Source organism: Scyliorhinus torazame, chromosome 13 (assembly GCF_047496885.1).
Source record: "Scyliorhinus torazame isolate Kashiwa2021f chromosome 13, sScyTor2.1, whole genome shotgun sequence".
Taxonomy (NCBI): domain Eukaryota; kingdom Metazoa; phylum Chordata; class Chondrichthyes; order Carcharhiniformes; family Scyliorhinidae; genus Scyliorhinus; species Scyliorhinus torazame.
The window spans coordinates 52764477-52778319 of NC_092719.1; the positions used below are offsets into that span (position 1 = coordinate 52764477).

At 53.0% G+C, this 13843-nt stretch overlaps 2 protein-coding genes across 5 annotated transcripts in view; one reads left to right on the top strand and one right to left on the bottom strand.

Annotated features, from left to right (window-relative positions):
- LOC140388012 (mitochondrial tRNA-specific 2-thiouridylase 1-like) overlaps positions 1-2023 on the bottom strand; it is a 59955-nt gene extending 57932 nt beyond the window's left edge. The window contains 1 exon segment of the mRNA XM_072471484.1: positions 1720-2023. Within this exon segment, the coding sequence (XP_072327585.1) occupies positions 1720-1807 (88 nt within the window). The 5' untranslated portion in view covers positions 1808-2023.
- srr (serine racemase) overlaps positions 1-13843 on the top strand; it is an 87208-nt gene that overhangs the window by 66571 nt on the left and 6794 nt on the right. The window contains exons 1-4 of one of the 4 annotated variants that reach the window (XM_072471493.1): positions 3043-3196; positions 8449-8579; positions 10842-11024; positions 11330-11508. In XM_072471493.1, the coding sequence (XP_072327594.1) occupies positions 10850-11024; positions 11330-11508 (354 nt within the window). In that variant the 5' untranslated portion in view covers positions 3043-3196; positions 8449-8579; positions 10842-10849. Of the gene's footprint in view, positions 1-3042; positions 3197-8443; positions 8580-8604; positions 8735-10841; positions 11025-11329; positions 11509-13843 lie in introns of those variants that run through there. The other 3 variants (XM_072471491.1, XM_072471495.1, XM_072471494.1) reach the window with 3 other exon arrangements.

Genomic DNA, 13843 nt, shown 5'->3' on the forward strand with positions numbered 1-13843 from the left:
TAAACTCGGTTTGTTCTCACTGGAATGACGAAGGTTGAGGGGCGACTTGATAGAGGTCTACAGAATTATGAGGGGCATAGACAGAGTAGATAGTTAGAGACTTTTTCCCAGGGTAGATGGGTCAATTACTAGGGGGCATAGGTTTAAGGTGCGAGGAACAAGGTTTAGAGGAGATGTACGAAGCAAGTTTTTTTTTTTTTTTACACAGAGTGCAGTGGGTGCCTGGAACTCGCTGCCGGAGGAGGTGGTGGAATCAGGGACGATAGTGACGTTTAAGTGGCATCTTGACAAATACATAAATAGGGTGGGAATAGAGGGATATGGAAAACGGAAGTGTAGAAGATTTTAGTTTAGACGGGCTGCATGGTCGGTGCATCTTGGAGGGCCGAAGGACAGAGCTTACAGCTTACAGCACAGATCCTCACCATGTGCTGAGTGCATAGACTGGTTCGGACAGGCATAGGTCTTTAGTTTAATCTAACATCGTGTTAACCCACAGTGAAAGTATGTTCAACAGTTTCTAATTTAATAAAATAGTGTTGCACTATTTTATGTGTTGGTGGCCTGTATGTGTTCCACGGATCCAGAGCACCCAACACATCCTTCACTGTCGCTGGGTAAAAATCCCCGAACTCCCCCCATACCAGCACTGTGGGGGTACCTACATTTCAGGGACAGCAGCAGTTCAAGAAAGCAGCTCACCACCACCTTCTGAAGGGCAACTAGGGATGGGCAATAAATGCTGGCCTCACCAGCGATGTCCACATCCCGTAAAATCAATTTTTAAAAAAAATTCATTCCAACAGAGTGGCTCCCGATGCTGTCTTGCATTCACCATGACCCCACAGTGGTGAGAGAAAATATCTCAAACAACATTGACCTTCCCAGTTATTAAGTCTGATAACCATCAAGAAAGTGCTTAAAAAAAAAAATCACAGTAGTCAATCCGGGAAACAGCAGCCAACATTCACTGGTACCAAATCCACTCTCCAGATGGACAGAACCGCGGGACTCGAGCAGCATAAAGAACTAAAACCTTATCATTAAACCAACAGCAGAGGACCCTGGCTTCAACTTCCCTTGAAGACAGTGGAGAGGGCTCAACTGAATCCACAACAGGCAATGTCGCCACATAAAATAATCTTTTTCATAATAATCATTATTAGTGTCACAAGTAGGTTTACATTAACACTGCAGTGAAGTTACTGTGAAAATCCCCTAGTCGCCACATTCCGGCGCCTGTTGGGGTACGCAGAACGAGAATTCACAATGACCAATTCACCTAACAGCACGTCTTTCGGAACTTGTGGGAGGAAACCAGAGCACCCAGAGGAATCCCACACAGATACTGGGAGAACGTTCAGACTCCGCACAGACAGTGACCCAAGCCGGGAATCGAACCTGGGACCCTGGAGCTGTGAAGTAACTGTGATAACCACTGTGCTACAAAACCGTTCACCTCCATCCTGTCCTTGAGATCTTTCAAGGTAAACACATTTGCTCTATTCGACAGTCTCAGGAGGCCATCAAATGGTAGCCAGAGGTTAGACATGCCATGCCTGATCCTCCACAAGCAGCAGCCTGACCGACTGCACAGAAGTTTACAACCCCTTTAATGTTCAGACTGATCCATCCCAGTACAACCCGGAGGATACTTTGTGTCCCAGTGAAACACTGCATCCCGCATCTGTAACAAGAGCTGGTGTTGAACCCACTCACCTTTCCGTCTCAGCAGCAGCGCAGCCACGGCGCTGTCTACCCCACCGGACAGGGCGCACACCACACGCCGCAGTGGCCGAAGGCTCATCCCGCCAGGCAGACAGGCCGAGGCCCCCGAGCCTGAGCCGCTCCTCCTCCTCTCGATCTCACTCTGTCGCCGGCGTCCTCAGGCAACACAACTCCTCCCACCCCGAGAAACTGTCTCCGGCGGAGAGAGCGGCCCCCGGAGATGTCCGTACTCCCGCCCCCGGAGATGTCCGTACTCCCGCCCCCGGGATGTGTCGGGTGGGTGTGTGTGTGTGTGTGTGTGTGGGGGGGGGGGGGGGGGGGCTGCAGTGGGGTGTTTGTGTGTGGTGGGGAGTGTGCACGTGTGTGTGGGGTGTGTGTGTGTAGGGGATGGTGGGGGGGGGGGGGGTTGGGGGAGTGGCTGTGTGGGTGTTGGGGGAGTGGCTGTGTGGGTGTTGGGGGAGTGGCTGGTGTTGGGGGAGTGGCTGTGTGGGGGGGTGGCTGTGGGGTGTGTGGCTGTGTTGTGTGTGGCTGTGTGTGTGTGTGTGTGGGGGGGGGGTGAGGGTGTGTGGGGGGGGTGAGGGTGTGTGGGGGGGGTGAGGGTGTGTGGGGGGGGGTGAGGGTGTGTGGGGGGGTGAGGGTGTGTGGGGGGGGGTGAGGGTGTGTGGGGGGGGGTGAGGGTGTGTGGGGGGGGGTGAGGGTGTGTGTGGGGGGGGTTGGCTCTGTGTGTGTGGGAGGGTGGTGAGTGTGTGGGGGGGGTGACTGTGGGGGGTGGGGGGTGGCTATGTGGGAGGGTGGCTGGGGTGTGGGGGGGATTGGGGGAGTGGCTGTGTGGGGGGGGTTGGGGGGTGGCTGTGTGATGGGGGGGAGGGTCTGGGGGGTCTGTGCGGTTGGGGGGGTGAAGGAACTGGGTCTGTGGGGTGGGGGGTGGTGGCCGTGGGGGTGGGGGGGTGGTGGCCGTGTGTGTGTGTGGGGGGGTAGCTGTGTGGGGGGGATGGTGGCTGAGTATGGGAGGTGGCTGTGTGTGGGGGCGTTTGGGGGGGTTGGCTGTGTGTGTGGGGGCAGGGGTGGCAGTGTGGGGGATTGGGGGGGGTGGCTACATGTTGGGGTGGCTGTGTGCGTGTGGGAGGTTGGGGGGTGGCTGTGTGGGGGGTTTGGTGGGTGGCTGTGTGGTTGGGGGGAGGTTTGGTGTATGTGGGTTTGGGGTGTGTGTGGGGGGGGGTTTGGAGGGTGTGTGTGTGGGGGTTTGGTGGTGGCTGTGTGGGGGGTGGCTGTGTTTGTGTGGGAGGGGTGACTGTGTGTGGGGCTGTTTGGGGGGGTGATGCGACCATCAATTCATACGTAACAAGTAGAAGTAAACTATGGCTTTAATCGACTAGAACAGTGCCTGCCTACGACTGCTCTGCTACTGGGAACCGCCTGGGTGTCGAACTCATCCGTGTGGGCGTGGGTAATGACATTGCCGGTGCAGGTACAGACGTGGACTCCGGGAGCGTGTCTTCCGGAGCTTCGTTCCTGTGGGTCGGTGAAGAGGGACTGGGGTGCGGGTGCCATGTAGGGGCGGGGGCGCTGGTCAACGTAGGTTGGGTGGGGTAAGTTGGGGTGGTAGTGGAGCCTGCAGGCACTAGGTCCCGGAGGGAAACCGTATCCTGTCGGCCGTCAGGGTGTTCTATGTATGCGAACTGGGGGTTGGTGTGTAGGAGCTGGACCCTCTCAACCAGGGGGTCGGACTTATGGCTCCTGACATGTTTGCGGAGTAGGACGGGCCCCAGTGTCTTTAGCCAGGACGGAAGTGAGGCCCCAGAGGTGGATTTCCTGGGGAAAACAAACAGGCGGTCATGAGGGGTCTCGTTTGTGGCCGTGCAAAGGAGGGACTTAATGGAGTGGAGCGCGTCGGGCGAACCTTCTGCCAGTGGGAAACTGGGAGATTCCTAGACCGTAGGGCCAGGAGGACAGTCTTCCAGACCGTCGCGTTCTCCCTCTCCACCTTCCCGTTTCCCCGGGGGTTATAACTGGTAGTCCTGCTCGAGTGATGCCCTTACTGAGCAGATACTGATGCAGCTCATCGCTCATGAACGACGAGCGCCGGTCACTGTGAACGTACGTGGGGAAACCAAACAGGGTGAAGACACTATGTAGGGCTTTAATGATGGTGGCAGCGGTCATGTCGGGGCAGGGGATTGCAAAGGGGAAGCGGGAGAATTCGTCAATGACGTTGAGGAAATATGTCTTGTGGTTGGTGGAGGGGAGGGGCCCTTTGAAATTGAGACTGAGGCGCTCAAAGGGCCGGGATGCCTTTACCAGGTGGGCCTTATCCGGACGATAGAAGTGCGGCTTGCACTCCGTGGAGATCGGGAAGTCCCTGATCAAGGCTCTGACCTCCTCAGTGGAGTAGGGCAGGTTGCGGGCCTTGATGTAGTGGAGAAGCCGGGTGACCCCTGGCTGGCAGAGGTCAGTGTGGATAGCCCGGAGTCGGTCCTCTTGCGCGCTGGCACATTTGCCGCGGGACAGGGCATCTGGGGGCTCGTTATAGGTAATTATAGGTGGAGAGTTCGATCCTCCACCTCAAGATCTTATCGTTCTTGATTTTGATACGGTGCGTATTATCAAACATGAAGGCTACCGATCGTTGGTTGGTGACGAGGGTAAATCTCCTACCAGCGAGGTACTGCCTCCAGTGCCGCACGGCTTCCACGATGGCTTGGGCTTCTTTTTTGACTGAGGAGTGTTGAATTTCAGATGCGGTGAGGGTGCGTGAAAAAAATGCTACTGGCCTGCCTGCCTGATTGAGGGTAGCGGCGAGGGCGATATCTGACGCGTCGCTCTCCACCTGGAAGGGGACGGACTCGTCCACCGCACGCATTGCCGCTTTGACGATGTCTGCCTTGATGCAGCTGAAGGCCTGGCGGGCCTCGGCCGCCAGTGGGAAGGTGGTGGCCTTGATTAGTGGGCGGGCTTTGTCCGCATAGTTGGAGACCCATTGGGCGTAATAGGAAAAGAACCCGAGGTACCTTTTCAGAGCCTTGGGGCAGTGGGGAAGGGGGAGTTGCAGGAGGGGGCGCATAGGGTCGGGTCCTAGAACCCCGTTTTCCACGACGTAACCGAGGATGGCTAGCCTGGTTGTGCAGAAAACGCATTTCTCCTTGTTGTAAGTGAGGTTAAGGGTTTGGGTGATCTGGAGAAATCTCTGGAGGTTGGCATCGTGGTCTTGCTGATCATGGCCGCAGATGGTGACGTTGTCCAAGTACGGTAAAGTGGCCCGCAGCCCCTACTAGTCCACCATTCGGTCCATGGTTCTTTGAAAGATCGAGACCCTGTTTGTAATGCCGGAGGAAGTGGAAGAAGCGGCCGTCTGCCTCAAAGGCCGTGTAGTGGCAGTCCCCCGGGCGGATTGGGAGCTGGTGGTACGCAGACTTCAGATCCACTGTGGAGAACACCCGGTAGTGGGCGATCTGGTTAACCATGTCTGCGATCCGGGGAAGGGGGTATGCATCAAGGAGCGTGTACCCGGTTTAGGGTTTGGCTGTAATCTACAACCATCCGGTTCTTTTCCCCAGTCCTGACGACCACCACCTGAGCTCTCCAGGGGCTATTACTGGCCTCAATGATCCCCTCCCGCAAGAGTCATTGGACCTCGGACCTGATAAAAGTCCTGTCCTGAATGCTATACCGCCTACTTCTGGTGGCGACTGGCTTACAGTCAGTGGTGAGGTTTGCGAAGAGCGGGGGAGGGTCGACTTTTAGTGTCGCGAGGCTACATACAGTGAGTGGGGGTAGGGCCCACCGAATTTCAGGGTCAGGCTCTTGAGGTTACACTGGAAATCCAGTCCCAACAGGAGAGGAGCGCAAAGGTCAGGGAGTACATAAAGCTTAAAATCGGCGTACTCAGTGCCCTGTATTGCTAGGGTTGCGGTAGTGCACCCCAGGATCTGCACCGAGTGCGACCCAGAAGCGAGGGAGATGGTTTGGTGTGCCGGGAAGATTGGGAGCCAGCAGCGTCTTACCATGTCTGGGTGAATAAAGCTCTCCGTGCTCCCGGAGCCGAACAGGCAAGGTGTTTCGTGTCCATTTACCCGGACAGTCACCATAGAGCTCCGGAGGTGTTTGGGTCGCGACTGGTCCAGGGTGACCACGCTGAGTTGCGGGTGGTCGGAGGTGCTGGGGTGGTCCCAAGATGGCTGCCCCCGTTGGTCACACACATGTCGGGCGGCATTGCAGATGGCGGCCCCCGTCGGTCGGGCGGCGAGGAAGATGGTGTCCAAGATGGCGGCCCCCACGAGTCACAAGTGGCGGGCCGCATGGGCGAGGATGGCCAAGATGGCGGCCCCCGTGAGTCGCACACATGTGGGCTTGACGATGGCTGCCCCCACGGACAGCACGAGACCGATGGCGCATCTGGGGGCGGAGCCGGCAGGCAAGCTGCTACACTGCGGGCCTGTGTGTCTGAGGGTCGGGCCTGCGATTTCCGCAGTTGCTGCAGTACGCGTTCCGGGCCGGGCATCGCTGCCTGGGGTGCTGATGCGGGCCGCAGAAATAGCAGGATAGCCCCCCGTGTTGGCCTGGGGTACTCTTTGGTCGGGGGTCCACGAGGGGGTCGCGTGATCAGACAGGAATGCGATGAAGCTTTGGAACGCTACTTCTAGGGAGGAGGCTAGCTTTACCGTCTCTTCTAGGTCTAGGGCACCCTTCTCGAGTAGGCGCTGTCTCACGTAGTTGGACCGGACTCCAGCCACGTAGACGTCCTGAACTGCGAGGTCCATATGTTGAGTGGCTGTAACGGCCTGGTAGTTGCAACTTCACGCAAGGATTTTGAGGTCACGTAGGTACTCCACCAGCGATTTCCCGGGGCGTTGGCAGCACGTAGTGAGGTGATGCCGCGCGTACACCTCGTTCACTGGCCTTACATATAGGCGCTTCAACATCGCGAGCGCGTCTGCGTAGGTGGAAGCTTCCTCGAGTTGAACAGAGATTCGATGGCTCACCCGGGCGTGGAGGAGGCTCAGCTTCTGATCGTCGGAGACGGAAGACGAGGAGGAGGCTGCGAGGTAGGCCTCAAAACTGCAGAGCCAGTGCGAAAAAATTCCTTTCGCCTCCGCGGCGTGCGGGTCGAATTCCAGTCGGTCAGGTTTGATGGCCGATTCCATTGTGGTGTTGTAGTCGATTAAATTGATGCGACCATCAATTCACACGAACCGAGTAGAAGTAAACTGTGGCTTTAATCGACTCGAACAGTCCCTGCCTGCGACTGCTCTGCTACTGGGAGCCGCCGACAGGGCTACTGCTCTTTATACCTCCCCTCAAGGGGAGGAGCCAGAGGCGGAACCCACAATGGCACCAACATGATACATCACAGGTAATACCTTACCTGTAGGTCCATAGGTGGACCCTTCGAGGACAACAGCGTGGTACAGTTACATACATGGTGAATGGTTAATGCAATATATTCACCACAGGGGGGTGGCTGCGTGTAGGGGGGTTTGGGGGGGAGTGGCTGTGTGTGGGGGGTTTTGGGGATGTGTGTGGGGGTTAGGGGGGTGGATGCGTTTGGGGGGGGCGTGGGGGGTGTGTGGAAGTTGGGTGGTGGCTGTTTGGGGGTGGTGACTGGAGGTTTGGGGGGTGGCTGTGTGGGGGTTTGTGGGAGTGGCTGTGTGGGGGTGGCTGTGTGGAGGATTGGGGGTGGCTGTTTGGGGGGTGTGGCTATGTGGGGGTTTAGGGGGTGGCTGTGTGGGAGTTTGGGGGGGTGGCTGTGTGGGGGTTTGGGGGGGTGGCTGTGGGGGTTTGGGGGGGTGGCTGTGTGGGGGTTTGGGGGGCTGTGTGGAGGTTTGGGGGAGTGGCTGTGTAGGGGTGGCCGTGTGGGGGGGGTGACTGTGGAGGTTTGGTGGGGCTGGCTGTGTGGCGTTTCTGGGGGGGGGGGGTGGCTGCGTGGGGGGGTTGTGTGGGTGTGGGGGTGGCTGTGTCTGTATGGGGGGTTGGCTGGTTTGTTTGTGTGTGGCTGTGTTTGGGTGTGGGGCGCTGACTGCGTGTGTGGGGGGGTGGCTGCGTGTGTGTGGGGGGGGATGTGTGCGTGAGGATGGCTGTGTGGGGGAGGCTGTGTGGGGCGGGGTGGGCTGCGTGTGTGGAGGGGTGTGTGAGTGTGTTGGGTATGTGTGGGGGGGTGGTGGCTGTGTGTGTGGGGGGGTGGCTGTGTGTGTGGGGGGGGGCTATAAGTGTGTGGGGGTTGGTGGCTGTGTGTGTGGGGGGGCTATATGTGTGTGGGGGTTGGTGGCTGTGTGTGGGGGGGGGGTGGATGTATGTGTAGGGATGGCTGTGTGGGGAGGGGTTCGCTGTGGGGGGGAGGCTGTGTGTGTCTGGGGTGTGTATGGGTGGGGGGGCTGCATGTGTGGGGAGGGTTGTGTGTGGGATGGGGGAGGGGGGGTGAGGCTGTGTGTTTGTGTGGGGGATAGATTAAATTAGGAATGTCCTTTCCACGCAAACTTCCAGTGTCCCATGTCCAGATGTGCAAACATCGCTGAGAATATCGAATTGACAATCGCGCCCTGTGCAGGGGACCTCAATCAAATGTTGACCTGACTTTATCCTTTAATGATAGTTGAGGAGAGTCTGATCCTCCAGCGGTGCTAACACGCGGGCTGGTTCACGCTACAACTTTAGCAACAAAACCGAAAGCTCACTTCAGCAAAACCAGCACCGCGACTGCAGTGTTTTTCTTACATTTCAGAACAGCCTTTATTTTGCGTGATTTTTGACATGAGGCCGGAAATGCAGGAGGAGGAAGTTTATATGTTGCACAGGGACAAGGCGGAAGAGCCCTCACAGGAGTGGGTGTGGAACCGCAGGAAAACTCCACTAAACTTGTGAGCAACTTTTTAAAAAAGTTTCTCGTTTTAATGATATAATTCATAGTAAGATATCGCATGACTAAAATGAAAGATCAACTTTTCATGGCTCTTCAATCTTCCTGCTCCCCGATCGAGGTGCCGCTGCTTTCCAGGCTTGATCCGTTCTTGTGGTCAGTGATAGCTCACCAAAACTTTCCCGTAGAGCACTGGGGAAAAAAGATGATGCCCGTCCAATTAAAAAACAAGACATTTATTTGAGAGTATAGAAAATAAAAACTTCCTTTCATATGCCACCTTTAGCGATCTCAGGACATTTGCAAGTGTAAAGTCACCATAGCCCCAGATGACTATAGGCTGCTTCCCCCTTTGAGGGGGAGAGCTGACGTGGTGGTGATTTAACCGGAGGATCACACCTCAGGCGAAGGGACAAGGTTGAGAAGGACCTTCATGAATAACCTCAGCCGGTATAGGAATTGAAACGCTGCTGGCCTCGCTCTGCATCACAAACCAGCTGTTGAGCCAACTGAGCTTCTGTGAAGCATTGTTCAGGCGTTTAAATAATTTAAAAAAAAACACTTCCATTTTTATCGTGCCTTTCACCTGACATCCCAAAGTGCTTTACAGTCAATGAAATCCTTGGGCGACACGGTAGCACAATGGTTAGCACTGTTGCTTCACAGCTCCAGGGTCCCAGGTTCAATTCCCGGCTTGGGTCACTGTCAGCGTGGAGTCTGCACGTTCTCACTGTGTCTGCGTGGGTTTCCTCTGAGTGCTCCGGTTTCCACCCACAAGTCCCAAAGACTTGCTGTTAGGTGAATTGGACATTCTGAATTCTCCCTCAGTGTACCCGGAGTGTGGCGACTAGGGGATTTTCACAGTAAGTTCATTGCAGTGTTAAGTGTCAGCCTACTGTGACACTTAAATATTATTATTATAAACACTTTTTGAAGTGTAATTACTGTTGTACTGTAGGAAACACAGCTGTCAGTTTGTAATAAAACAGAAAATGCTGGGGGAACTCAGCAGATCTGGCAGCATCTGTGGAGAGACGAACAGAGTTAATATTTCAAGTCCAATATGACTTCTTCAGAACTTGTTTGCACATAGCTTTAGGATTTGTGGGACCTTGCTATCAACAGTAAGACAAACATTTACTTTCAATGTGACGGAAAGATCTATATAGATCAGCTTGAAAGAAGGCTGCGAGCTTGATATCTTAGACCTCCCAAGTCCAATGTTGTACAGCGGGTTAACTTGCCACCAACTGTTTAATCATAGAATCCCTACAGTGCAGGAGACCATTCAGCCCATCAAGTCTGCACCAACCCTCTAAAAAAGCACCCTAGGCCCACTCCCCGCCCTATCCAAGTAACCACACCTAACCTACAGATCTTTGAACACTAAGGGGCAATTTTATGATGGGCAATCCACCTGACCTGCACATTTTTGGACTGTGAAGAAAACCGGAGCACCCAGAGGAAACTCACACAGACACAGGGAGAAAGTGCAATCTATGCGCACTCACAGTCACCCAAGGCTAGAATTGAACCTTGTTCCCTGGCGCTGTGAGCATCTTGAGCTAGTTGCAAGGCTGATTATTACTCAGCAACTGGTTTTTGAAATTTGACGCATCCCCTTCCTGAAACCTTTCAGGCCGCATACAAGAGAAATAAAAGGGTTTGCCTATAATGGTGGACTGAAAGACAGGCGGAAGGGCTCAGGAAAACTAGAATTAGTGACCTGAAGAATGGAGGAGAGATAGGGAGCAACTGAATTTGTGAAGGGAATCTGAACATGAAGCATGCATCACTCCTTGCACACACCCTGACATATTCCAGAATTTTTCAGGAAAGAAATTTGGAAAGAAGAAGTTAATTCCTCACTCGAACATATGAGGCAGGCCCTTCCGCGAGCGGTGGGCACCACGGGTGTTGGGGTGCATTATCAACTCCAAGAATGACATTTTGATTTAATTAGTTAAGTTTCCTCAATGTTTTATTTTAGTTCCAGTTCCCCACCAGCAGTTGTCACAGTCATTTTTGTTTAACTTATTGATTATTGTTTTACTTGAAAGAGTATAATGCACGTAGAGATTTTTAAATGGCTATCTGAATCTGTGTTGTAGAAAAAAACTTGGTCAGAAACTGAGTAACATGAGACATAGTGAATCAAATTCTCCCGGGTGAGTTTTGCTGGGGATGGAAAGATAGAAATGAGGCATGTACCAACTCATTCTTTAAAAAGTCACAAATACGTTTTTTTTTAAATTGAATATAGCAACAGAAATGGCAGAAGTACAAACATCGCTGAGCCTGCAGATGTTGCAGGAAGCCAGGGAGGCAGTACAACAGAGCAGTTTGCAAGTTATTAGAACTCCTCTGATTCATCTGCCGCATGGGACAATCCCAATGAAAATCAACTGTTATCTGTACCTGAAACTGGAAAACATGCAGACAACAGGTTAGTACTGTGAAGGCTTACGTTGTGTTTATTCCATGCACTGCACTACAGTAAGCTGATTTTTTAAAAAAGTCACAAAGGGTGATATGTTTCTGCATTAAGGGACCAAAGGTGTGGTTGCAAAATTTGCTGACAACTCAAAGAAAAGTAAGTTGCGAAGAGGACATAAGGAGGCTGCAACGGACCATCAGACTATTATAAAGTTGCTCAGAAAAATAGAGCCAATTTTGAAGTATTCAACGTGGCACTCAGTTTTTGGGCCTTGTTGTGCTAATACTACATAAATTTTGAATTTTATTTTGCAGGCTCATTCAAGATCAGAGGAGTAGCTAATCAATTTTCTAGAAAACAAAGTGGGCCTTTCATTACAATGTCAGCAGGAAATTATGGAAAAGCTTTTGCTTATGCATCAAAGCACTTTGGACATAGAGGGAAAGTACTAGTGGTGGACACAGCACCAGCATCAAAGAGCGCCCTAATTGCAGTAAGTATAAATATTGTTGGTTAACTTTAGTAAATTATAAATTTGAAGTGAATCTACATCTTTGATGTGAATTAAGCAAGGAAAGGAAAAGGTTGCTTTGCTGGAAATAAAGGGAAGAGCATTGTTATGATATTCAGGTAAACATCATGGTACAAACATACATACACACTGATGGACAGATCAACGGACCAATCAACACAGACAACACCACAGCCAATCACAGGCAAGAGCATACACACTACAAAACAGGGAACACAACACTTCCGGCTCATTCCAGCAAGAGATAGCTCAGGGCACAGAGCTCACAGCAAGCCACTCAGACATCCACCATGTGCTGAGTGCCACTCCAAGATAGTGTTAGGAATAGGTCCACAGATTCAAGGGTTATGAGCGAACCTCAGTAACCAGTTTACCACTGTAAATATATGTTAGTAGTAAAACTGAGTTATACCATTTGCAACCGTGTTGGTTCGTCTGTGTAGCAGAGCACCCAACACATCATAGTACCAGGATTGGAACCCGGTAACTGTGGGACCTACCTACGAATCCTCTGGAATCTGCCATCCTGCATCATGGACACCGTCAGCAGACCGCAGCAGCAAAAAGTCGCTGGAAACCTCGGCGTCAATTGGAAGCTGTTCAAACAGCGCTTCCAGCTCTTCCTGGAAGCCAACGAAAAGGAGAACGCTTCAGACACCAGAAAGATCGCCATCCTCCTCTCCACGGCAGGTCAACACGCCATCCATGTCTACAACTCCCTGGTGTTCGCGGAAGGTGAGGATAAGACCAAATACAAGACGGTCCTTCTCAAGCTCGACCAACACTTCAACGTCAAGGTCAACGAGAGTTGCGAGAGGTATCTCTTCCAGCAGCGCCTGTAGGGTAAGGATGAGCCCTTTCAATCCTTCCTTACACACCTCCGTATCCTCGCGCAGTCCTGCGGTTACGACACCACCTCCGATTCAATGATTCGGGACCAGATTGTTTTTGGGGTCACCTCGGGCACCCTACGCCAGCAGCTCCTGAAAATTAAAGGCCTCACCCTAGCCTCCACAATCGAAGCCTGTGTCCTGCATGAAAACGCGACTAGCCGCTACTCCCAATTTCAAGCGGCCGAATCGGTGCGGCAGGGGTCCTACGTGGCCGGATCGGCGAGGCAGAATGGGTCCAGGCAATCGAGTTCCTCGCGGCCCGGACGAGGGCGGCCATTTCGCGCACTTTCCGAGGCCTCCCGTGTTTGTGCGCGCCAAAAAAGACGCCAACACGGAGGGATGTGATGCGCAGGTGAGCTCGACGCATGACCGAACTGCGCATGCGCGGTGGCCATGACGTCACGACGTGCGGCAACTGCAGAGCCGCACATTTAAAGCGGCAATGTCCGGCAAGAAACCGACAATGCCTCCGCTGTGGTAAGATGGGCCACTACGCTGCCTGCTGTCGAGCAGCTCAACATGCCAATGTTCCCCAATTCTGACAACCTCACAGGGACATGCGGACCATTCAGCCTCCTTACTACGAGTCGTGCCCAGATGATATCCAGACCAGTGACACAGACGACCGGGACGCCTTCCGTGTTGCGGTCATTGATGGGAACCGGATGTCTCCAGCCAGGACCCACCAGCCGTTGCAAGTGAACACTGTCAATCCGGGTGATGAATGGTGTGTCACCCTAACAGTCAACCCAAATTCGTCGCCCACCTACTAGACTGGACTTATGAGCCTGTTTGTACATTGAACTTGTAATACCATTGTGTTAATAGGTTTCTGTTCTTGCTTGTCGTTACAGGAGTTCGTTTTGTCGTTCAACATTTCCCAGTTCTTTGTTTATGGTACAACCTCGTTGCTACGCCGCACCCGACATCGCCCCTTGTATATAGTTTAGCCCCATGTACATGCTGTAGATATTGCAAACACACATTCAGCTGCACTCAGTACACTTCTCTATTTATAACCACATAGGCACATGTTCTTGTAAAAAAAAGGGGGGATGTCATGATATTCAGGTAAACATCATGGTACAAACATACATACACACTGATGGACAGATCAACGGACCAATCAACACAGACAACACCACAGCCAATCACAGGCAAGAGCATACACACTACAAAACAGGGAACACAACACTTCCGGCTCATTCCAGCAAGAGACAGCTCAGGGCACAGAGCTCACAGCAAGCCACTCAGACATCCATCATGTGCTGAGTGCCACTCCAAGATAGTGTTAGGAATAGGTCCACAGATTCAAGGGTTATGATCAAACCTCAGTAACCGGTTTACCACTGTAAATATATGTTAGTAATAAAACTGAGTTGTACCATTCGCAACCGTGTTGG